At 38.7% G+C, this 25,137-nt stretch overlaps 2 protein-coding genes across 2 annotated transcripts in view; both read left to right on the top strand.

Annotated features, from left to right (window-relative positions):
• The first annotated feature begins 4,904 nt into the window (after nt 1–4,904).
• On the top strand, nt 4,905–8,672 carry LOC148155664 (uncharacterized). The gene is made up of 9 exons (XM_088011458.1): nt 4,905–5,361; nt 5,663–5,800; nt 5,912–6,087; nt 6,168–6,304; nt 6,568–6,661; nt 6,811–7,140; nt 7,211–7,376; nt 7,461–7,585; nt 7,919–8,672. The coding sequence occupies exons 1-9, from the start codon at nt 5,268–5,270 to the stop codon at nt 8,228–8,230; spliced, it is 1,572 nt and encodes a 523-aa protein (XP_087867584.1). The 5' UTR covers nt 4,905–5,267; the 3' UTR covers nt 8,231–8,672.
• Nucleotides 8,673–21,033: 12,361 nt separating this feature from the next.
• Nucleotides 21,034–25,137, top strand: part of a2m1 (alpha-2-macroglobulin 1) — a 30,175-nt gene continuing 26,071 nt past the window's right edge. The window contains exons 1-2 of the mRNA XM_015001486.2: nt 21,034–21,282; nt 24,549–24,729. Coding sequence (XP_014856972.2) covers nt 21,197–21,282; nt 24,549–24,729 — 267 coding nt within the window. The 5' untranslated portion in view covers nt 21,034–21,196. The remainder of the gene's footprint in view (nt 21,283–24,548; nt 24,730–25,137) is intronic.

Consider the following 25,137-nt stretch of genomic DNA (forward strand, 5'->3'; position numbering starts at 1 on the left):
TCTCTCTCTCTCTCTCTCTCTCTTCTTTTTCTCCCTCAGCACCTCCAACCAGGAGCCTCATGGCAGCAGAGGTGGTGGAGAGGTTGGGGCTCAGCTTGTTTTCCCTCCTCATTTAGGTCAGAGCCACAGATGGAGGTTGGCTGGTGGCATTTGAGTCAATCTGAGGTTAACGAGGGGGGTGGGGTAGAGGGCAGTCAGGGCCAGATCTACAAGGATGTGGGCACCTGGGTTGGAAAGCTTTTTGGTGCCCTCTACAGAAAAGAAAAAAAAATATTTTTCTAATGCAAATTACAGAACATTTATAAGTAAAACCATAAATGATTGAGAAGGAACTAAGAATGCCAACTCGGTTTGTTGTTAATGTTAGATGTAATGTGTCCCTTGGCCAGTAGCTCCATGTTGTTCTAAAAATAAAATACACTAAATTAATTACATTTCAAATACTTGAGTACTATTTATATTCATAAAAATCCCAAAATATTATCAGAACTCACTTGATTCTCACTTTGACTTTCATATAAAGTAAAATGTCTGCAAAATATGCATTCATTACAAAACATTTTAGAAAGTAAAAATGAGGCCCTGTGCTGCTGGCCCTGTAAGCCGTTTTACTCAGGAGCCAGTTCATGTCCTTCCTAGGATACAAAAGAGTGCGTATAGTACAAATAACACACAAATCTCAACCTTAAAAACCTGTGAAAGTCTATTCATTGCAATTTCCATTTTACTTATTTTTCAAGCTAGTGACTACGTTCACACAGCAGCTCAGTTATGCTCAATTTGAATCTGCCATGTTACACTGTATTCCCCATACAGTGCATATTGTCACTTTACCTAAAATAATGGCCTGAATCATTTTTTGCCAAAATAGTTTTTGTTTTTCTTTTGTGCCTAAAACAGATTTTGGAAAGAAAAATGTGCTGATTGTTTTTTTGTTGTTGTTGCAAAAATCACTTCTGACAAAAAATGACTCAGGCCACTATTTTAGGAAGGTGATGATATTGAATTATTTTAGACAACAATGCGATTGAGCATTGTTAGTTGTAGTGATGGCTAAGATGTTGTTGAAAATCATGACAAGTTTTAGATCTAGTAGAAAAGAACATTTTTTATTGGTTGCTCATAGTGAGGGTCAGCTGCAGAACTGTCCTGTTATCAACTCGCATTTAGAAAAAGGATCAAAGTCAAAGGTCAGTGATTCAGACACACTGGGCTGAATGTTGTTCCCTCTGGGACTTAAGCATTTAGCAATGGTACGTTTATTTATGTCGGTTCTTTCAAATTCAAGACAATCCAAAGGCCTTCACAGGACAAAATGAAAAAAGAACAAAAACCTTTAAGAATGAGCTTAAATAAAGGAGAGCTTAGTAGAAATACATGCAGGATTTTTGAAAACAGCTTTGTTCAGCAACCTCAGTGCATTAACCCCACCCCCTACTTTGATGAATTTTGATAACCGATTCAATTCATTATTTAGAAGGAGTTAGATTTGAGGAAAAACACGCAAGTGCAAAGGAAAACGGCGTTCACTTTCCTTACAACTTAGAGGTGGAAATGGAAATTAGATGTGTATTTAATAAGCAGACACATTTACCCTCTTGTACTCCATTAGGTTCGTTATTTTCATGTCAAAATTGTAAAAAAAAAAGGACAAAAATCTGGGGGAAAAATTGGGCTACGGTAGAAGAGGAGGAATATTACAGTGGAAGGTGAATTGTTTGATTAGAGGAAACGCTTTTAATTTATCAGTCAATCAATAACTCATCAGTGATGCAACTAATATTTGATGCTTCAGCTCTTGCTGCAAACTGATCTCCTGTTGTTGTTAATATTCTATGTAGTTTTTGATCTTATACAGATCTGATAATAGTAAGTGAATAAGACCAGTTAATACATTATTTATTTTAATTTGTATTCAGGAAAGGAATATAGATACAGATTATAACGAAGAGAAACAAAATCTGTTTCTTTGTTTCTAAGTGAAAATAAATCATTCAGCTACAAGAATTTCAGCTCTTTTAGGAAGTCTTCATTGAGGTTTAGCAGTATGTTAGCAAGGTGATGTTGAGCGAGGAGGCGTGACTTATGGTGTCCACTCTAATTCATCCCAAAAGTGTTGGGATACCAGCAGGCCTCTGTTCTGGCCAACTAAGTTCTTCTACACTGTGACCTCATTATGTCATTTGCCTGGTAAAGACCAAATGGTTGTTGGCCAGTCAATGCTGATCTATTCCTATTAGACAGTTTTACATCACAGGACCAACAGTTGTTTTAAAAAGTTAGTGATCCAATGCAGAGGCACTCCTAACCTGTTTGGTGCCCTGGGTGAACCAACCTTCCTGCCCCCCCGCCACTGATCTAATGTACCAGAGGTAAAACACAACATAAAGTTTTCTGTTGGCAGTAATTCAGTCTGTTGTCCCAACAACCAGACGTCTGTTCATCCCTGACAACCTGATATTACAGCTGGTTCTGTCCAACCTATCTGCTGCAGTTTTTGATGAAATCTTACTCTGCATTCTGATTGGTTACCTGTCGCATGAAGACTCCAAATCTCTCTGCTATATTTTAAGTTTCTGAAGAGTAAACATTAAAGCTGAAACACAGATCTATGCGGGGGGAGTACAGCTCAGTGGTGAGGAAGCGGTGGTGTCCGGCTTCCTCAAACTCCCGTGAGACTCCTGAGACACACCAAGACTGTGTTCAGAAACCTCTAGAAACTCCACTAACTAAAGAACAGAGAGACCCCGAGGCAGGCGGCTCTGTTACATCCACCACCTAAAGCCCAGCATATCCTGGCCCGAGCAAACACACACACGCACACACCCAACGGATTTTGTTATACCAATATGAAAGTCACACTTTAGTACGGGCTCTCTGACAAATATTCCCTCATCTCGGGTTCATGTGTGCCACCACCGTGGGCTTCTGTTTGTCCCCCAATCTCCAACATTTTTGTTCATGAGGATTCCAATAAAGGCTTGTTAAACAACAGATTTCATTCTCCGACTCGAGAGGGCCCTGCGTGGCCCAGAGGCGTAAGCTGCTCCTTTGAACATCTAAATCCCCGTGAAGCGGCTGACTTCCCTTTGTTATTCACTGGTGGACTGTTCTCTGTCTGAGCTATCGCTCTGGAAAGGCTCCAGTGGGCTGCGTTCAGGGAGCTTTTAGCTGCAAAAGATCATCTCTCTGAGATCATCAAGACCCATTTAATTGCACTCCTTCAGAACGTCTTTGTAGAGGAGCATTTTAATGAAGAATTCATCAGAGAAGAGGAGATGGGAAAAATGATTTAATGAGCCCATCCCCGAGGTGGAGATGAGAGAAAAGAAAACATTTGCTCAGCCTACGTGTCTGCTGCCCTCTGCTGCTGGGAGCACACACACGTCTATTTGGAGTGTTAAACTGTGGGGATGTTTGGTGGGATGAAAATCAAATTCAAAACTTCAAACTAAGGAAATGATTATTTGAAATGATTATTCAAATAATCAATTAATCAATAACTGCCATATACAGACTCAAAATAAGCCCATTGTTAAAAGAATGACAAAAGCCAAAATTCAACAAAAATATATTAATTTTGCAGTTAAAAAACAACCTTTGTTTGTAAATATGTTCTATATATACCCAGAACTCCTGAAAATGTTCAAATTCAAATTCAAATTTATGTTAAGAAAAAATATCTTATTAAACACATTTTCTATCCAGTTAATCAAGATAATAAAATTAATCAACAAAACAAGATCAATCACTCACTTTATTGTTGCTAAGTCAAGCAGAAAAAGCTCAACTCTTAACTTGTTGATGTTAGAAAAAAAATTTAGCTGCAGATTCTTCATTTGCTAGAAACAATTAAGCGTTCAGTAAAGAAATGCTGTTATTGAATTTTAGCCAATAAAATGGTTATTTTCTTATTTAAAACTATTTATTATTTGTTTATTTGCATATATTAATGGAGCCGCTGCACAGTAGTGCCGTTGGCAGCCTTGTTGTCTTACAAGAAGGTCCTGGGTTCAAATCCCATCTTGGGGGCTTTCTGCATGGAGTTTGCATGTTCTTTATGGCTTCCCCCAAAAACATGATTGTCAGGTTAATTGATCTCTCTAGATTCTCTTGTGTGTGTGTGACTTTGTCCTGTCTGTCTCTGTGCTGCCCTGTGATTGGCTGATGACCTGTCTAGGATGAGCCCACCTGTTGCATGTTGACCAATGGAGATAGGCACCAGTGATAGATGAAAGTCTTTTGTGGTTAAATGAAAAATATGCCAGTTATAGTCAATATCCCTGACAACAATATAATAGTCAAAATCATTTGAATAATCTATTACTAAAATAAGCTTTAGTTGCAGCCCTAGTACACAGTAAAAATGCCAGTGTTAAAATCTCAGGTGTAGTGTTAAATAAAGAGTGTGAGTGTTGTTTTAACATCACACAGCTTTAAAATAACACTGCCGGTGTAACTTCCGTCATATTTGCGTTGTTAAATTGCAGTGTTAATTGGTTGGTGTTGCTTAAGCCCCGCCTCCGCGTAACGGCTGCAGAGTACGTTCTACTTTCTGTTGTCTCGCCACCAGTCACTCGATCTGTACGGCTTCTTTTCGCACATTAAAGGTAAGCTAAATATCAATACATGACTATTGTTTCGTTGGAAATGTGCTTTTTAGTTTGTGACTTAAACAAATGCACTATATTTAACCCATTTTGCATGGAAAATTAATCAAATTCAAGGTCCCGCCGTTTTGCCAAATCTAGGCGAACGGTAAATTTGAATTCTCTTATATTTGGTAAGTTATAGTTGTCATTTTAAACCATGAATAAGCGGTATTATTTGAAATATTGGCGATGTGTGCATAAAAAAGTTAACATTGCAAACTGCTTGCCTCCGAGAGGATGTGGGGATTTTTTTTATTCCCTCGCGAAGTTGTTCGTTACAACTTCGACGTAACGAAGTTGTTCGTTACGTCGAGCAATAAAGTGTTGCTAGGTAAGGGTAAAGCTAAACTTTTGAGAGCGGAAAAAAGATCCCCGTGTCTCCTTGAGGGCTCCGTAGACTATAGCAGTAGCAAAGCAAGAGTGTAAAAAGCCACGTTACGGCTAGCCGCTAGGGAAGCGGACTCTGGCTAGCTAACTAGCTCAAACACTCTAGCTAATTCTATATAGCGGACAGAGCTAACGTGTTCAAAGTGATAGTAGAAGTGATAAAGGGTTGGATTAAAATATCTGTAAGGTGTCAAAACTTCGACCGTGTCCTTTTTTTGTTATGCAGAAATGCTGGTTCAAGTGGAGTATCAGACAGTCCAAAAATGGGTTCGGGTTCCAGTGACAGATGACTGCTATGATTACTTGAAATTCATACAAGAGGGTAAGTTGAGTACTAATTATGTTGTTGTGGCAGCTGGCATTAAATGAAGTAAGCTTAAGGTAGTTTCTTTATCTGAAATCATGTCCAGAATGCTTATTATTTTCATAAAAATGGTAATGTCAAATTTTGGTAAACTGTCTGCCAACAATATGGGCAACATTAAAGATGTACAATTTCAACCACCAGTTCATTGTCTGAAAATATTATTTGAAATATTTTCTATTTATGAATTGGCCCTTACCAGTTCTAACCATATGCTATAAATTAGCATGTTAAGATGAGTATTTTTGTTTCCTTCCAGTTCATGCTAAATTCAATTTGGCAAGTGAAATCTGTGTAGACCTAAAGGACTCTTCTGGAGTTGATGTGGATGCTGATATTTTTGATGAACTCCTGAGGTCTGCTACAGTATCTTTCAAAGTAGTCACTAAGCACTTTGGTAAGATTTAAAAGCATTAAAACAAGTGTTCCTTCTAATGCATTTTAAAAACATATAAATCAAAAGTTCATTTTAAGTTGTTTACTAATGAGTCATCTAAACTTTATACAGTGGGCGTCGTTGACGAGAGTGAGGTAACAGACGCTTCCTTCAGTTCTGAAGATGGGTCAGCCTCGTCAGTTGAATCTCCAAGCTCAAGCTCATCTTCTACAGTGATCACAGAGAACACCAGAGCACAGAGAAGACTACTGGCTGAAGGACCACCTGACAGTAAGATGGCAAAAGATGTAAGTTGTGTCAAGGTGGGAAATGGAATGATGATCCATTTTAAAATTCATAGCAGGATGACATGTGAAATCTGTTGCAGATTGTCTATGTAGCTCTGCACCAAAAACCAGGGGGAGAAGATGTATTAAAAGAATACAACAAGACCAAAAGTCTCTCTGATCCAACAAGAAGGAAACTTGTCAATATTTTAGTGGCGGATATGATCGAAAGTCATGGGTATGTACCAATAAACCTCAGCCTGCTGATTGGGGGCCAGAATTTAACCTTGATATTTTTGACTGATGGTACTTTTAAAAGTTAAACACATACATGTATGAAATCCATAGAAATTTTAGAATAATTTGAAAACACATAATGATTATTCAAATAATTTGTAATTACTGAGAATGAGTTTTCTATTCATAACCTTTGCTTAATTGGTGTGAGTTTGTTTAACCCCTATGTGAAACATGAATATTCTTATTGAATTGTTTTTTTAGGAGAGTCCCTCCTGTCAATGTCCGCATTACCTATGCCCTGGGAATTGTCACTCTCTTTCCCAATTTGAAAGATAATTGCTCACCAACTGGCTACGTGAGTACCTGAAGATTCTCTTCTTGGGTCATAATCTATTTGGATTTCTATCTTTTTTTTTTCTTTTTTTTCTACAATGTCAGTTACCTGTGTAATTGTCCTTTTGAACGCAATATAATCAACATTTTGTGTTTTCTGTTCTGTGATAGGAGCATTTCTACGATCCTCAAAGTGGACAGGGCTACCTGGCCTATCGATTGAAAACAGTTCAGCGTAGCACTGCAAGTGACTTCAAGAGGAGCTCCAGGTCTGCTCATGAAGGTGGCCCGAAAACTCAGAGGGAGACCTCAACATCTGAACAGCTGTTTGGTGATGGATGTAAAGAAGCAATGTCCATAATGAAGCATGCATCAGACCAGGACGTTGTTAAGGAGAAAATGAAGGCAACATTTAAGCATAGACAGAACATGCTACATGATCTGGACCAGTCATCACTCATCTTGGATCACTTCCCAAGATTCTTGGATACACCAGGTTTGGTGAGAAAGTCTCAGATTTGATTAACTGAACTTTTGAATTAGGTTTTGATGGTATTTTTTCTTCTGCTAGATTGAGCAGGACTTCATCATGCTCTTTGGAGAAGACATCTCAGGGAAGTTCATTGCAAGATGGCCAACGTTCTACAAACCGAAGGTCATCACTGTCAGCAAAAACCTTCGACAGAGTGTTCACCTGGATGACCTTCTGTCTGCTCAGGAGGAATCAAGTGATTATGGTATGTATTAATAGATAAATATTTTCAACAGTGTGCATTTTCATACGGTAATTCTAAACATGGCTTGTGTTATGATTTTATCAGAATGGGATAGCGATGTGGCAGCCATTCTCCTGCTGGTTCATCTCTTGCCTCCAACCGCCAAAGGGAAGAAACATGTAAAAATTGGTGCAACTGAGGCAGCTGATCGTGTTGTGAAGTTTATGAAGGTATGTTTTTGACATGAATTGTGCTTCACTTAAAGTAAATGTAATGTAAAGTCATTATTTGTTATTTGTATTATGAATTTATAGCTATTTTTGGAGTGGGAGGGAGGGATCAGGGTTAATTTTATGACAAAATTGGTTGTGGGAACATAATGGCACAAAGAATTGTATGAGCCCATTAGAAGCAATCTTTTCACTTAAGCTCACAACAGTTTTCTTGCAAGTCACATCCCCTTTTGTGGCATGTTCACAGCTAAAGGAAGGTGGAAAGTGTTCTTAATTTGTTGCTTGTGAAGGGACTAAAACCATTTTTTCTAATGTGTCTCTCAATCTTAGGTGGGGACAAGCATGGCGACATTCCTTGGCAAAGTTGGATCTGCACAGCCGTTCCTCCTCTGTGTTGGAGAAAAGAAGAGCAGTATTCAAAAGTTCTACATCATCCTGGATCAGAAGCCCATTCCTTGTGTGGCACAGACTGCAGTGGCTGCCTTCGATGAACTGTTTAAGGCGCACTTTGTGTTTGCTATGTCCTACGATGCAGCCCTCCTCAACTTCTACACATTCATCCAAACAACAGTTTATGGGATTGATGTAACAAAGGAGAGCCCCAGAGTCAAGGAAATCAGAGTGAGAATTAACAACACTTAAGTATACCAATATGTTACATTTGTAAGGTTCAGCACAGAAATTCTTCTAATCTTTTTCAGCATTTGAAATTTAGTCATTCTTTGTATCCACGGCACAAATTGCGTTTGAAATGTGGGGAACATAGTTGTTCATCTGTTTTTTACACACATTCTGGGTTCAAGTAGCACTTGATGAAAGCACATGGAGAAACTATTGCCATAGATTCTGTTTATGTGGACAATGTTGGTACAGATAGTGTTCATACCAATGATCATCTGAATGCTTTCAGAATAGAGATGATGTGTTTGCTGTTATTTGTGTCTTTGATCTGATAGTTATCAGACTTATGACAGGCAGTTTTCAGCTGATGAAAGAACATATATTGTGCCCCACTGCTGTTTTGTATAAGCTCTGCATTGAAGGTCTGTAATATTGAAATGGGTTTAATAAAAGGTAAACTTTCCATTTCTGTGTATTGTTTTGAATATTTTTCTACTGGATTTGGTTGATATTGACACCTTGTGGGGTCAATTATTTACCTTTTTAACACCACATTATGTTTTGCGATCAACACTACACTGGTGTTACTTTTAACATTATATTTTAACACTAACACCGTTGTAATGTTAATGTGACACTCGCTATTGTTGAATATTAACAATGTCTGGTGTTAATTTAACAAAAAAATGGGTGTCAATCTTTTAACACTTTCAAAAGTGTTACTTTAACACCAGCTGACTTGGACAAATATACACACTTTGTTGGTGTTAAAATTAACACTGTGGGTGTTAATTCAACACCGGCATTTTTACTGTGTAGATATAAAAATACTCTTAAGGTATCATGATGCAAATTTTTATTCATATTACATTTGCAATGCCTTGCAAAAGTATTCATGCCCTTTGAACTTTCCCACATTTTGTCAGACATGTAAATTCAACATGAATTGCAAACATTACACTTCAATCCTGGTTATAAAACAATGCAGCAATGCTCTGTTTATCATATCAGATGATGAAGACATTTTTCTGAGGAAACACACGCTTGGTGGCGATAAAATTACCAAAGGGCAATTTCGTCTCTCTAAAATTGCCCTGAGATGTGTCTGTCTCGATGTTTCAGCAAAATAAAGTTGGTAACTTTTTCTTTTTACCTCTGGCCCTTGCTCATGTTTGTCAATCACAGCAGGCAGCGAAGAACAAGCTGCCAGTCAAATAACTGTAGATGAGTGGATGAGCCTCTCAGTGTGTGCTGCGTTTCATTCCTGAACTACTGCAAGGTCAAAGCAGTCCGATGCCCCGTGGCCAAAATAATGTCCGGAATACAAAATCCAGCCTCACCTCTTTATTACAGTAACGCGGCTTACCCTGGTGGCACTGTGAAGTTTACTGGCATTGTTAGTTACAACACATTCTTCACATTTCTTCTGTAGTATACACAACATGAAGAGTACAATAATACACAGCCTCTTGCGTAGCTGCAAGGAAAAAATACTGTTGTTTTGATGAGCTGTTACGATTGTACAGCAATATTAAATAGTGGTGGAAATTCATTTCCAAAAATAAAATAATAACCTGATTTGCATTTTAATGGTGATAGTAGATCATTTTGTTAACTGGTTGCACCTAAGAAGGCACAGAATTAAGAAATGTGGGTTAAAGACAAACCTCCTTCCAAACACTGGACACACTGCTTCAGGTTGGTCAGCAATTATCATGGCCCAGAAAAACATACAAATATACATATACATATTCAAAAATACTTTATTCATCCCAAAGGGAGTTAAATGTTGCTGTGATTCATTAATTCTTAAAATAGTTATTCTAGATACTGATGGCTGTTGGCAGGAAATATTTCTTGTAGCGGTCTGTATTACAGTGACTCTGAAGAAGCCTCTGACTGAAGACACTCTGTTTTCCCAAGACAGTCTCAAGAAGAGGATGGTCACAGTTGTCCATCCTCTTCTTGATTTTATGAAGAATCATTCTTTGCATAATCATCTCCAGAGATTTCACAGTCGTCCCCAGAACAGAACCAGAGCAGAACCAGAACAGAACCAGCCTTCTTTATCAGGCTGTTGAGTTTTTTAGGTCCCTGGCTCTGATGCTGCTGGCCCATCAGATGACAGAAGAAGAGATGACACTCTCAACAACAACATATAAAAATATGCAGCATTTTGCTACAAATCTTGAAGGATCTTTGCTTCCTTAAGAAGTCCGGTAGATTATAGATCCTAAGTTTGAACCTGAACAAAGATGTTAAGAGTAAAGCTTGGCTAGTCCATCTGATTCCTCCAGCCACCCGTCCACCGCATGCATATCTTTAGGTAAACACATTTCATCTTTTATTTTTCTACCACATCTTGGTGTTGTTTGATAATAATAAAATGTGATGTTGTGCTTGTTGTGCTGAGGTTGTTGTAAATGTGATATATCAGGGGTCTCAAACTCAATTTACCCGGGGGCCGTTGGAGGCAGAGTCTGGGTGAGGCTGGGCCGCATAAAGGATTCCACAAAAACCCTTTAAAAAATATCCTCAAATGTCATCAACATTTAATTATTTATCCAACACATGAACTGCAGGCTTTGACAAAGACATGATGAGGGTGTGACGAAATTTAGGGTACGTTCACACTGCAGCCTGAAGTGACCCAATTCCGATTTTTTGTCAAATTGGATTTTTTTTTTTTTGCTGGGCAGTTCACACTGCCACAGATATGCAACCTGTATGTGTTCTGCAGTCTGAAAGGGCAAACGACCTGAAAGTGTCCCGCATGCGCAGTAGAGGGCGCAATAGCGTCAGCGTTCTCAGTGTTCTACCAACCGCCATAAAAAGAAGAAGTGCTCAGCGTTTGCGGAAGTAAACATGGAGGCTAACGGTGGAGCTTAGCTTACATATTTGAAGTTGTTGTTCAACCAGAGCAGCATATTAACAACTTAATCCTCATATAGTCCGTCATAGTTGTTTTTCTTCGCACTTGCGTGTATCAGGACACAGAATTTGTTGAGTATCAGTGACGTTCAGTTCGGATGAAGGCGGCCTGGAGGTTAGGTCGCATTTGAATCGGATACGTATCGGATATGGGTCGCATTCGAAAAGAATCCGACCTGTGCTGTTCAGACTGTCACGAGAAGATCAGACACAGGTCGCATTACTAAAAAACAAAACAAAAAAATCGGAATTTGGTCACTTTAGGCTGCTGTGTGAAGCACCCTAAGTTTATTCCACTTGGCGTCGCTCTTGTTCTATATTTCACAAAAGTCTTTAGCCAGCTAGCAATGTATGGAGAACGACGCGTGACGTCATTACAGCTTCTACTTGTCACAGCAGCGCGGCGGATGACGAGCAGCCCGGTAGCCTTTCTCTGCGTTTGATCCTGGCATTTGTTAATGGTAGAACATATCGGAATTGCGACTGCAGGGAAGGGAAACTGGTACCGGACTGTTCCATCGTCCGCTACATTATTGTTACAAGCGAAGTGTGCATGAAGTCAGTGTAGCTTAGCCTAGCACCGAATGTCAGCCATGACGAGGAACTTCCTTCAGAGGTCCGCTCACCCTGTGGGCCGCACTAATCATATCACGGTGGGGGCCACGAGACATCGTCCTGCGGGTCGCAATTGGCCCGCGGGCCCCGAGAATGAGACCTTTGTGCTATATAAATAAACTTTGACTTGACTTGACTGTTTGGATTGTATCATTTCATCTATGTCTTTGGATAAAATTTTGCTTGGGAAAACTGTTTCTCTTTTGTTTGGTCATAAAGGATTTTTTAAAAAATAAAACTGAATAAAAGTTTTAAACTCTCATCTGGTATTGATTATTTTCTTGCTCAAAAAGTAACGAACACAATAGTAACTGAGGAATAGCGCCGAAATAGCCATGTAGCCAACAGATATTATTTTTCTATTTGTTAATGTTCACATGTTTCAGTCAATATCAGATAGTCGTCTGTCTTTGGGAACTGTGTCCAGACACTCCTGACCATGTAAAGCAACTAATCATGGCTGTCAAGTAATGCAGTAAGAAAAAGAAGAAAAAAAAAAACGCCTGGGGTTTGGGACCAGGGAAAGTGTTTCAGGGAAACAGTCAACAGGTTCATCCAGACATATATGAGATGACTACTGAATTATGGAGCAGCCGGCCCTCAGGACAACAACTACAGGTTGTTATTCTCCAACCTGTATCCCTAGAACAAAGATCAGTTTGTCATCTGTTTTAGTCAAAGAATAACATCCGAATATAGAAAAGGTCAGAGATTGACTATGCAAGCTGTGCATTCACAGAAGTTTATATTTTCTTGCTCTGTGTCCTGTGATGAAGCACTACTATGGTTTCGGATGTTATAAGGATGGCCTTCATTGACAAATGGAAGATGGTGGATGGCTTGTTTCTGCTCAGAAGGAGACCTCACCACTCAAACTAACCAAGTGAGATCCTACCGAATGGTTGTGTTTGGAGACAGAGACTGGGCTGCAGAACCTTAGAGAGAGAAACAGAGAGGGAGTGACTGTTGGCCTGCTGGTCAAATATAGGCTGATCATCCTCAGCTTCATCACCACTGTTAAAGCTATTGTTGCAGGTGGGAGTTTTAGTAAACTGTTGCAGTACTAATATCTACCCATTTTTACCACTATAATCCCAAATAAACGAAAATGAAGATAGTTTTTGTTTCATTGATATTAACGTCACCAATGAAAAGCAGATTTTAGGCAAAATTTTTCTATTTCTGGTAGAGTCATCACATGCTGTATGTAAATTTGATGCCTCGCTCCCTGTGTAGAATAAATCACACCACAACATAATGATGTCATCATCATGCTTCAAAATAGGGATGGTGTCACCTGGATCTTAAAGGGGCAGCATTTTGTAAAATTCATTTTATTGCGCTTTACGTCATGTTACAATGTTATTTATTCATCAAAAACATACCTGGAGTGTTGCTTTGATTCTACCATGCATGTTGAGAAATCCTTTAAATCTCCATGGTAACTGTGTGAGCTGTGCAAAATACCTGGGCGGGCTGAACTTTCCTCCTTAGAGCTGCAGTTTTCAAGCTTCCAAGGTTCTGCCTCACAGAGGGGCCCTCCTTTGCTCAGCTCCTTCAGACTAGTCAGCTGCAATTAGCAAACAGCAGGTGGACCTGAGCATATGCTGAGCTCATTATACGAGCTACTTCTCAGTGTAACACTGGTAAAAAAAGTTGTTAAAAGATTAATAGAGGTGTGTTGTGACGGAATTTCAGAAAGAGTAGGAGTTTTTAAAGAGACAGAGGCCCAATTTAAAAGTGTGAAATTACAAAGTCAATTTCTTTTAAGTCTTGTTTGATGTATGTAGTGTTGTGGAAATTTTCCTTTAACAAAGAGTGAGAAAAAACTGTTTCAAGAACCAGAGAAAGACTTAATCAGTATTTATTCGAAGGCTCTACATTCGAAGTCTCTGCTCACTGATCGCAGTCAGGAGAAAGAGCCTGGAGCAAAACACAGCTTACACTTTTATAGGGAGAGGTTCATTCCAATCGCATATTTTGATAAACTACTTGGTTACAGAACAGATAGCAGACAGCAAGCAGTAGGAGCCATAAGAGATAAAGAAACAATTCAATCACTTCATTGTAATGTTAAGGCCAGAGAAACTAAACTCTGTCAGAAGTCTTTTTCATGAGCTCATCAATCACACAAGAATCTTAATACTGCTATGCAATGATTCAGCTAATAATCATAGTAACCTTAACATTTTCCCACTACAGTAGAAACTGAAGGTAATATAGTTACTTAATTGTGCTATAAAATTACACCATCTGCTTGGATAATACACCACTGCCCTTTTAAATGATAACAGTTTTTCTCCAGATCTGAAAAAAATCTAATATCCTATAAAAATAAAACAAAAGTTTTATTTTTGTTTCATAAGAACAAAAACTTTCTCCTGCTCTCACAATCTCAAATGTGTGTTTCTGCTAAATTTAAGCAGCTTATCAAATGATATCAATGAGGAGTGGCTCCCATCTGCTCACTCTGCCAGAAAGTCTTGATTGGTACATTGGCAGTAGTTTACTCTCCAAGAGGAAACTGGAACTCTGCCTTGGTGACCATCATGTATTTGATCAGGTTTCTGGTTAAGGCCATTCTTCCCCGGTTACTTGTTTCAGTCAGGACTACAGAGGATCTGGGTGGTTTCAACCTTCATCCATTTCCAAGTAATGGAGACAACCGTTCTATTCATGACATTCAATCTCTCCCGAGATTTGTGCTGTGGCACAGTTAAATCCTGGACTACAAGAGATAAGTCCGTTGACTTCCTTGTTTGGTTTCTGTGCTGTCCACTGTAAGAGCTTCTTCATATTCATGTGTTCTATTCCAAATAATGCTCTGTCCACTGATTTGATCACAGGTGGACTCCAATCACGTTGCAGAAGCACCAGTGAATGAATCAATCAGTTTATTCACTTGATTTAGCAATTCTAATCATTAATTCACAAACCCATTCTCTTACCACGACTGAAAAGAGAGCAGGAGGAAGAGCAAATCTTATAAATCTTCTCCTTTTTCAATTATTACAAAAAATATTTTCATGGCAAAATAGATTAAATCAACAATATAAGCTGCAATTAATATGTAATTAAGTGTCGTAGTAAATAGTACAGATTCTTGTGGACAAACAAATTTTGAAAATGTTTGTTTTTTAGACATTTACAAAAATGTCTAGAACTATGTTTTTGTTTTGTCATTGCTGGGTTTTTTTGTTTGTTTTTTTTTTTTTTTTTTTTAAAGATTTTTGAAGAAATGTAAACCACTCTAAACACAGTTTTAGAATAAATATATCTTAAACATTCTGGAAAGATCTGACCAGGCAGGATGCAGCCACATTTTTGTTGAAACTTTAAAATAATAACACTGATCATGTGATTAAACTGCAATGTTCTCTTTAGACTTTGGACATACAAGAATCTTAGCTATCAGTTGTAAATATAAATGAATAGTTGACTCCTCCAGAACAGCGATAGTGACGTCTTACATCAGCTTCCCGGTAGCTCTCTGCTCTGCTCCTCCTCCTCTGGGTCCAAAAAGTCCAAAAAACATATTTTAAGTATCTTAAAGTTTGAGTATTCTCAAACTAGATTATTTATCTTGTTTGAGGATGGTGTACTCTACCTCTTGCATAATAACAGTAGGGACAGTCTGAAGCCCAGTTTACTGAGGGTCTGTGTGGTGGGTGGTTTGTTTACACATTACTATAAATCTTACTGAAGGTTCTGTAGAATCCGATCTGACAGTTTACTGCCCAGCATTACATAAACCAAGCTTAGGAAACATACAGTAATGCACAAGTTGGACTCCGATTAGTATTTTTCCAGTTAGCAAACATTCCACCTGACTGTACATCCATTCATCTGTGTTGTTTTGTGATTCTCCTAAACACATTTAACATTTACGCTTAAGATAAAAGGCATGTGTGGATATGACTTGTGCACCCTAAATTAAAGAAATCAAGCATTCAATTCTCCAGTCAGCATAAAAATGACTGCCGAGTTGAGATCACAGTGTAAATGCTGGATTGCCCATCAATCAATTAAAAAAAAAAACAGTGAGAGTTGTTCAAACTGTGTCATTTTTTAAAATGTATTTAAGTTTATTGCTATAGCATGGTTCACAGCAAAGAAAAAAGCCAGGAGGGAAAAAATAAATGTCTGAACTTTTGACTTCCAGACTATGATGAGTATCTGCTCTGTGCTGGAGTTTAAAGAAGGGAAGGAGTCTGGATTTCTTCTACTCTGAGCTGGCACACTCACCCACGCTTTTCTGCATTTTTGAATAACTGCATTTTAAAACGCAAGGAGAAAAATGGGAAAGATTTGTATTAGTCATGGTTTTGCTGAAGGCATTTATCTGAGACACTATTAGAAGCTCAAATAAACAGAAAAAGGAAGGATAAGATAATGCCAAGCTAGACTGGTAGCAATCAGCTCCTTGCTCTTCGGTTTACTTTGTCCAGAGGGTCTGGACCACTGGCTATTGAGAAGTGATTGCTTGTTTGAGGAGTTGACTCTGCTGAAGTTCTAAACAACTGGACCTGATTTTACCCAATCGCCAATGTATGTGATGCATCAGCTCTCTATGAAGCTTTCCAGAAATTGCGTGGCTGTAAAAGTGGCCCTGCTCAGTGGGGAGTGGGGTCACATCTCTGCCAGTAATAAAATATCTTAAACATTCCTTTTGCACAGACTTTAATTACTCAATATTTGAAAGTATCTCCAACACGGGCTGAACGGCGTCTTTCATTTTCTCCCATTGCCAAACTACAACCATAAACTGCAATTCTAAAACAGCGCAGAAAATCGATGGTAACCGTTCACAACTCCTCCTCCTGTTTGCTGAATGGCCCTCTTGAAACTGAACCAGAGAAATTGAGCTCAATGGGAGAATTCCCAGATGGAGCACTGAAGGGAGATAAGAACTGAGCAGAACTGAGGAGGCAAATGTCAAGCCAGCAACCATTACATGTTACTCATTCTCCCCTCTGAGGGGTGGCTGTGGCATACTGGAGGAGCAGCTGCCTTGCAAGTGGAAAGTTGATGGTTTGATTCCAGATTTGTCCAGCCACATGTCAATGTGACCCTGAGCAAAGCTTTTCACCCCTAGTTTCCTTTTGATCTATAGTAGTGTGTGAGCAGATGAATGAAACTCTAGTTTACAAGAAACCCACTGTAAGTTCATTCCCATCCAATCAGAGTTCCATACTCATCTTAATCGTATCGTATATGCTTATATGCTTATTTCTGTTCATTAATGCAGCATGGTAAGCTTTAAATCAGGTTGTACCATGAGCCTCTTTAGAATGACGTAAGAGAACATCAACGGTAGAAGCGAGGAACTCTTCATTAGCCGTACCAGCAGAAGAATGAAGAATAAAGCAAAAGCCAATTGCCAAAAAGGAAAATATGTAATAATTTCTTTTCCATTCAGTATTGAATTCAAATGAATTGTAGCAGCAGAGATCAAAGAGAGGAGGAGACAAAAGATAAAAGCAGATAAAAGACTGTCACCGCAGTGCCTTCAGTCAAACAGGCTCTCAAAGTCACTAACCTGAAATGGATTAAAGACAAAAAAACAACCTAACACAACTTGATTTCAAATGCTTTTTTCCAACAGAGTCAGACCAAATAATGTCTGTGGTGTGCAAATTGCTGTCTGCTTATCTGTATTCTGCCTCCTCTCCTCTCTCAGGAATGAAGGGAAGATGTGTGTCATGTCAGAGACAGAAGAGATTTAATATCCTGAGAGGAATTCTTGTCATGTTTAACCTTTCCTGTGTCCCGCTGGACTGCGAACCTCGTCTGTAGTCGTCCTTGCTGTACCTTGTTTTGTACCAGAGTCCTTCATTTGTGCGCTAAAGCTTTTCACTGACTGCTTGTCATTGGCTGGATCAGGTTGGGATGCAGAGAAGCAAACATATAGGCCGACTTTGGTTTGTCTACCTGCAAAACGTTGGCTTTCGAATAAAGACTTCAATGGAGTTTTATAAATATCCTTTGAATAAACTTTTACAAAAGACAAAGAATGAAGCTTCAGGAAATAATGAAAGATGCATAATCATAATACATTAGGCCATTTTTAGCAGCTAGATTGATGTTTTGTTTTCAAAAAAAAATATATTTCTCTACTAATGATAACTGCTGATTTCCAGTATATATATTTTTAAATTCAAGGTCATCAGAACTTTCATTCATGGAAAAAATAAAAAATAAAACATATAATTACATCAAGAAAAAGGAGGAGGGATGACTCCTGATATCACAGGCAAAGATTGCAAATTTAAATTCAAATGGCACAGAGGATCAGACAAATTCTGAATATTTAGCAGAGTGAATCTTTTCCATTTATCCCAGAGCCTTTCAAATTTATTACACTGAAATCTACCACAGAAAGTAATTGCTTTCATAATAAACACAATCTGGATGATTGGTGCCAATTATACAGGAATCAAACTTCCAATCAAACTTTAAACACTATAGATGCATCTCTCTGTCTGTGTCCACTGAGCACAAGGGTTCAAATAAAAGTTAAAGGGAATTTGAATCCCCAAAACACCAAATCAGGTTTTACTCACTGGGTTCCAGTTTTACTGGCATCTGGAGGAGCCTGAACAGAGCCGGCCCAAGGCAGAAGCAAACAAAGTAGTTTCTTAGAGCTCCCAGACCGTCACAGGCCCCCTAAATACACTGGACACTGACACAGACAGCTTTAACACAGCTGTTTTAACAATTTTTTAATTGAGAATGAGAATGCAATTAAGCTTTTTCAGCAGAGACAAATTAAATTAAATATAATTGTGCAACATTTGAATATTTATTTGGCAAGTTTATTTTGTAAACGTTCAAGGAATAATCTTCGTGCACAGCAAATCCAGGAGGCCCAGATTAACACTGTCACATTTGATTTCAACACTTTTAAAGTGTCTATGTGGGTCCAGAAAGAGTTAATTTAACTTTTGGAGAGTTGGTACCTTAACTCTTATAAAGTGTCAAATATCAAATCTGCTAGAGTTAATAATTTAACACTTACTAACACTAATTCAGTGTTAGATCTTAATATTAACTCTCTCAGAGTACTTCTTTAACTTCTTAAGAGTTATTTGTAATTAATATTAAATAGGTACTTTATTGTGTTGAACTTTTAAAAATTCTTTGGAAAATAAACATTTAATAAAGAGGCAATGATTTTCTCAAATGCATTTATTTCAAAACGTGCACCATAGTTACAAAACATATTACAACGTGGAATAATGTGCATGTTTCACATATCAATTTCATTCACATATTGCTTTTTAAAAGGTCTAACATATCAGCTGGGCAATACAAAATGAGGTATGCTTCATACATTTTTCTTCAATACAATATGCATGAAATTGTTCAAAGTACAAGGTGGAGAAAGTAAAGCCTGTATCAATGCATGCAGTTCATGTAATATTTGATAGAGCACATTTTCTTTTAACAGGTAGATTTCCAGATATGTACAGTACATAACAGACCAACCTGATATTCAGATCCATCATTTCTTATCCAGTTTCTGTTTCTGTTGATAAGAGACAGATCCTCTCTGCACTCCACCAGAGAGATGTCCATCACTAACAGATTGTCTTCAGGTTGTTGGGCTGTTTGTGACGTTTGGCCGGAGACACCAACATGCTCCTCTACTGCATGTCTTCAGTCTCTGAGTACTACAGCCAGTGTCCACTCTGGATCATAACAAAAAACAACAACAGAACAATAAGGAATGGAGCGAAGGAATACATTTTTACTACAACTCTAACAACAAGCCTCCATTACAGAAATGTGGAGTTTCACAGATATTAACACTTAATCATTTTTGGAGCTTGAATCTTCGAAGAATCCATGGAGGGATCAGGAGGGGGAGGTTCGGCTGGAGATTCATCCTCAACCAGACTGGTTCTAATATATACAAAAAGGCAATAAAAGGATTAAAACATGCTGCAAAACGTGTATAAGAAGACACAACAGCGGGAATAATGCTCTCAACGTGAAAAAGCCTTTTACATTTTTTCAAAGGAAAAAAATCGATCAGAAAGGTTGATAAATCTGACCAATATGCATGTAAACGTTCAACATCACGAAAAAAACATACTCCAGATTATTACGGATCTGTTCAATTTAGCCAATAATTTGACTAAATCTTCACCGGCTCGATATTTTTCCAACAAATACTCCGCTAACATTCGGGATGCTAAGCTAAATATGCTAACACCGAGCCGTCTATCATACAGATTGAGCTCAACTCAAAATAATAGTTATAAACCATCTCAGAAAAAGCGCAGAAAATAACTCAGACATGTGGAAAGTAAATAGTCCTGAAATGACTTGGCTTCTGTCGCTTCGCTTCGGTGGGAACCTGTGATTCTGGGGCTGAGGCAGTGAATGAACTCCTTCAGTGTTAGAGCCGCTGGTGGAGTTCAGAGTTCAGAGGTCAAGAGTTATTAGTTCTATTTTAACACCTCTAGATTTAATACGGAAACACTTTGTTTTAACACTGGATTTTAACTACTAATAATATACACCCCAGACTTACATAAACAGAAAGTGACTCTATTAGAGTAAAATTAACTCTGCTTTTGCACAAAGTCTATTAACACCAAAACATTTAACACTTTTGAATTTGCTGTGTAGTTTGATTATGTGTTACCATGGCTACAATCTGATGCAATGAGTTTGAGCTCGGTTTGTTCACAAATCTCAGCAAAGTTATCAGCGATCAGCCAGATAAACTTTCCTCTCTCACCCAGATTCCACCCCAGTCTGTGTTGGGTGGTCATGTTCTTAACAGAAAGAGTTACCTCTAAATTATTTTCTGTTTAAGGCCCCATAAGCAGAAAAGGAGCTTAGGCCAAGTCTGAATAATGTTTACTTTGAGCAGGTGATGAAGCCTCTACAAAGGCTCTTCAAGCCCAAACATCTCCATGTACAAGAGCCAGAGATTCTCCACTGACAGGCAAGTTGCTAAAAGTATCATTACATGGATCCCTCAGGCCAGGCTCCAAGGGGCCAGATTCAGATGTTGACAAACCAGTCTAGTAAAAACTTGGCATGGTCATCATGGTTCTTATTGTGTTTTCACCTTTCCACACACTTTTTTTCTTTCTTTCTTGCTTAGGGGAAGATGTTGGTTTTTACAGGAATTCTTAAGAAATTGGAAAGGTGGCCTCCTTACTCTCCTTTTGGGAAGGGGAGGAGGCTGCAAATGTCCAACGAACTTTGGGGGAGTGACCCAGAAGAAGGGGGGTAATAGCTGGAGGGAGGTTCGGTGTTATAAAACAGCACCGCCACCACAGTGAGGACGGTTCAGAGCAGCCAACATCCCCAACTGACAGGCCACAGCAGGGACCGAAGGCTGGAAGATCCTCCTCCGTGCTCTTCAACCTCCCTGTTGCTTCTCGAGACTCCGGTCCGGTCGGGTCGTCTCGCGCCGCAGACATGGCACCTGTCCTCCGAGTCCTGGCCGCTGCCATGTTCGCCTCTGCTCTGCTGCTGACTGCGACGTCGGCCAACCTGAACGAAACGTGAGTAAAAAACTCGGAAACCAACTGCCAACTGGTTGTTATGGCAACAGAAGTTGGCACTGTAGAGTAGAGACGAACTCACGCGCTGGAGTTTGCAGGATAACCAGGTGCACGTGACCGAACAGGAGGAAAACGGGAGTTTTAGCTCGCGGCAGACTGTTTGTGTTTTGTTTCTTCTGATAGCGACCCTGTAGAGTCGCGAGGCCTCGACGCTTTTTTCAACGACTTTAACGAGTTGTACTCCAAAATTTACTCAGTCCAGTTTTTTTGTCTTTTAAAAGGGAAATGCTCAATATTGCAACATTTTGTAAGTTGAGAGAAGGGGGTAAATGTAAGTATCTCATTAGTCTATTCTGGTTTTAAATGGAACACTGTTGAAGTTAAACATGCAACAAACAGTGGGCCAGTGTGTACCTAGTACATTTTCTGAAGGCATGCAAATGCAACCTAAAATAAATCATAACTACTAATCTGAAACCAATGTCTCTTAACCTCTTAAATGACCTCCTAATTTGGGTTTATATTTAACAGTAGAGTCATAACCTTCATCGCAATATTATGCCATCAAAAGACTTCCTTGAGTGAAATATTTGTTTATCTAATATGTTTGAAGCACCATTCTAAAAGTCTTTGCTACAAAAATATGTTTAGCCACTTAGACAGACTTTTACCCGTCATTTATACCCACAACTGAGCTAAATCTTGCTGACATAATAAGTTCAGGCAGCTTGTAAGTTTATTATATCTTGTGCAAGCATAAATAATACTAATACCATTTTTCTTAAGTTCTAAACACGGTATCATAACACAAATGTGTCACAGTCTCATTAAACAGTTAAATGCATTAAATGTTAGCTATAAAAGAAACAAGAATAAGCAGTTTGTAAAGTTGTTGGTTTGCAGCCATTAAATAAAAAAAAACTTAAATGTTTGTTTTTTATGAATAAGAACAAAAGTCTCTAACATTTACCTTTCAGTCTATCGGTTAGTGATGTATTTAAAATGAGGTTCTTAAAGTTCATCAAAGTACATTCTGATTGTTAATGTGACCATGGGATTTTTCACTGTTGCCTTTATTGAACAGAAGGGACGGAAATGTGATTTTTGAGTAGTTCATCTGCTGATTAGGAGAAATTTTTTAATTTCAATCACCAATCGCCAACTGATTGGTGCAGCGACTGACATTTTGTGTGTCTTATGTGTCTTATGTATATCTTTGCAAGATTCACCATGTCAAAGTGCATTTCTTTAGATACCCCATTAGGTCAACAGAAATACAGAAAGCCAAGTTCTCCTCAGAGCTTAGTTTGCACTGTGTGCTGTTTACACTTGGGATTTTCAGTCTCTGCCCAGCCATCTCTAAAACTGCATGTTGTACAGAAAACAAGTGTGTTGTTGAGTCAAGAGTTTTACTATACACGATTTGTTTGTTTCCCTTTCAGCTTTAACAGTGGTTTGCGTTCCATGTATCAGATTATTAAGGTTCTTGGAGAGATAACAAATCTTCCAAAAAATTTTAAGAAAAAACAAAATTTGAATGCAATAAGGTTCCAACTCAAAGATGTAACATGTAACACACAATTCCCACTGCTATGAAATTTATGTAGATTCTATGCAAATGTCATAACAATATGCTTTGCTACATGATTTACTGCCTCATTATGCAGTGCATTGATTAAGTTTTTGTTCTCTTCAATGTGTGATCGGTGAGTGCTCGGTTCCTGACTTGTTGGGGCACTTGGTACTTCAAGAGATTTAGCTAATACCTAGTTGACACTGGAGGGCATTCAAAGCTGAGTTGCACTGAACTTCCAGCCAAGATGGTTGGATGAAGTACCCTTTGTCCAAATAAACATAATATATATAAAGTGGCAGCACATTTGATTAATTTTTTCCATGTTTGGGGTGATGTAAAATGGCTTTATTGATTACCAACCATCTGCCATCTCTTTGGATCAAAAAGTGTTTTAGGAAAAAAGATTGAAAAGACCATAGGTTACATCTTTTAAGGATGAAAGGCCTCATTGACTAAGACTTTGTTTTTTCTTGTCTTCTTAGCTGAAGCTTAAAGACAACCTCTGTTTGTGCTTTCGTCCCTATAGAGTCTATAGTTTCCTGCATTACTGGGACCAAACACATTGGTTTGAACCAGTCTTAACCAAACACTTGTAGAAGCGTGTTACAAAGGGCTTTCTCTGTTGCCGTGGCACTGCTCAGAGTAACGTAGCAGTGGTGAGAGTTAAGAGGTATTTGGCAGAGCAGTTAAAATAAACTTTGTAGTGTGTTTTAAATAAAGTCTCAAGAAGGAAAAGATCTTCAGTACTCCTACAGATCTATGGATTAAGACCACTTTAAAAAGATTTGGTGTAAGACGATTTGGTTAACTTGAATTTAAAGATGAAGGAATTAAGGTTATCAGACATTCAGCATTTTTTATGAAAAAGGTGGATATACATGCACTATATTCACTTTCATATACACAGGTTTATAAAGTTACAAGCTAGTGGAAACTTTTGTGGTGGATCATGTCACTTTCAAGGCAGCAATCACTACTAAGTATTCCACAGTCAGCAGTTGGTGGTGTTATAACAAAGTTAAAGCAATTGGGGAAACGCAGAAATCCAGCCACAAAGTGGTAGGCAATGGAAAACCAACGGTCATCACCTTTCTGCAGAGTCAATAGCTACAGACCTCTAAACTTTATATGACCTTCATTAACTCAAGAACAAACAGCTTTTTTTAATAAAGATTTGGGAATAGAAAAACTTGACTGCTTTACAGAGATTTGACCTTGAACACTTTTATTAGATAGATACCGCTACCCCTTTTTAAATATTCTACTAATGCATTTCTGCAACATCTTTTAAAATGTCAGAAAAAGAAAACAGTGAGAACAACTCCTTCAGCTGAAGTTTGTTCTGAAGCAGATTCTATGCATCCAAAAGCCTTTTTGTCTAAATCAGCACATCATCCTAAAGCAAAAACCTTTTGTTGCTTTTCTTCTGAAAATTCTGTTTCCATTAACCAAATTTCTGTTTGTCATTCTAATTTATGCAACTTTATGGTTATTAGAGACACAGACACTGTCCAACATTGGTGTGTAATCGCAGATGTTTCCTGTTTCAGTGTCTAACTTTCACAGCATTAAAGAAACATCTGAATGCCATTGTATCTTGGCTGACATATCTGTTCATATTAGAAAAGTTTGGGAGACATTTTAAATCAATTACACTATGTAACCTTTTTTTTTTTTTTTACCACTCCAGTATCTATGCAGTGACTATTAGCTCCCGTGTGACTGGAGGGAAACAGGCGACCCTGTGTGCTCATGTCCAGAACCCCGCTGAACGCCTCTCTCTCGCCGTCTCCCTGACTGTGGATTCCTCCAGCAGCGTCATCCTGGAGGCGACCGTCTCTGAGGAGTTCTATCACTGCCTCAGCTTCCAGGTCAGCCTGCCTTTCTGTCTGCTGGCCTTTTTTTTCCCTACAAAATTGAGTAGAACTCTGAATTTTTCAAAACATTTAATGCATTGATGATGTTTTTAAACACAGTGTGCTTTCCTCCCCTCATCCTCTCATTGTTTGGTCACAGAATGCCGCGGATCTTGGCATCATTACGCTCCTCATTAGGTAGCGCCATAACTCAGGCTGTCAGCGGTGGGGCTCAGTCCGTGAATTCTCTGGTTCCTCTTAGCTTGCGGCTCGCAGGCCTTGCTTCATATTGATGAGGAAAGCCTTGAACCTGCTTCTAATCTGCTCTGCAACAACAACAAGTCTTCGTTTGAGTTTGTTGGGCCCCACTTCAGGAATGATCGGGTGTTTTCACACTCGCAGCCAAGCGCAGACGGCTTTCTG

Source organism: Poecilia mexicana, unplaced genomic scaffold (assembly GCF_051168715.1).
Source record: "Poecilia mexicana isolate PSO_F unplaced genomic scaffold, ASM5116871v1 scaffold_13, whole genome shotgun sequence".
NCBI lineage: Eukaryota > Metazoa > Chordata > Actinopteri > Cyprinodontiformes > Poeciliidae > Poecilia > Poecilia mexicana.

Bases quoted from the DNA above. Each gene is read 5' to 3' on its own strand.
- LOC148155664 (XM_088011458.1), top strand. From the start codon at position 5,268: ATGCTGGTTCAAGTGGAGTATCAGACAGTCCAAAAATGGGTTCGGGTT. The intron at 6,305-6,567 runs GTATGTACCAAT...TTGTTTTTTTAG, and splicing joins GATATGATCGAAAGTCATGG to GAGAGTCCCTCCTGTCAATG. The intron at 7,377-7,460 runs GTATGTATTAAT...TGATTTTATCAG, and splicing joins GGAGGAATCAAGTGATTATG to AATGGGATAGCGATGTGGCA.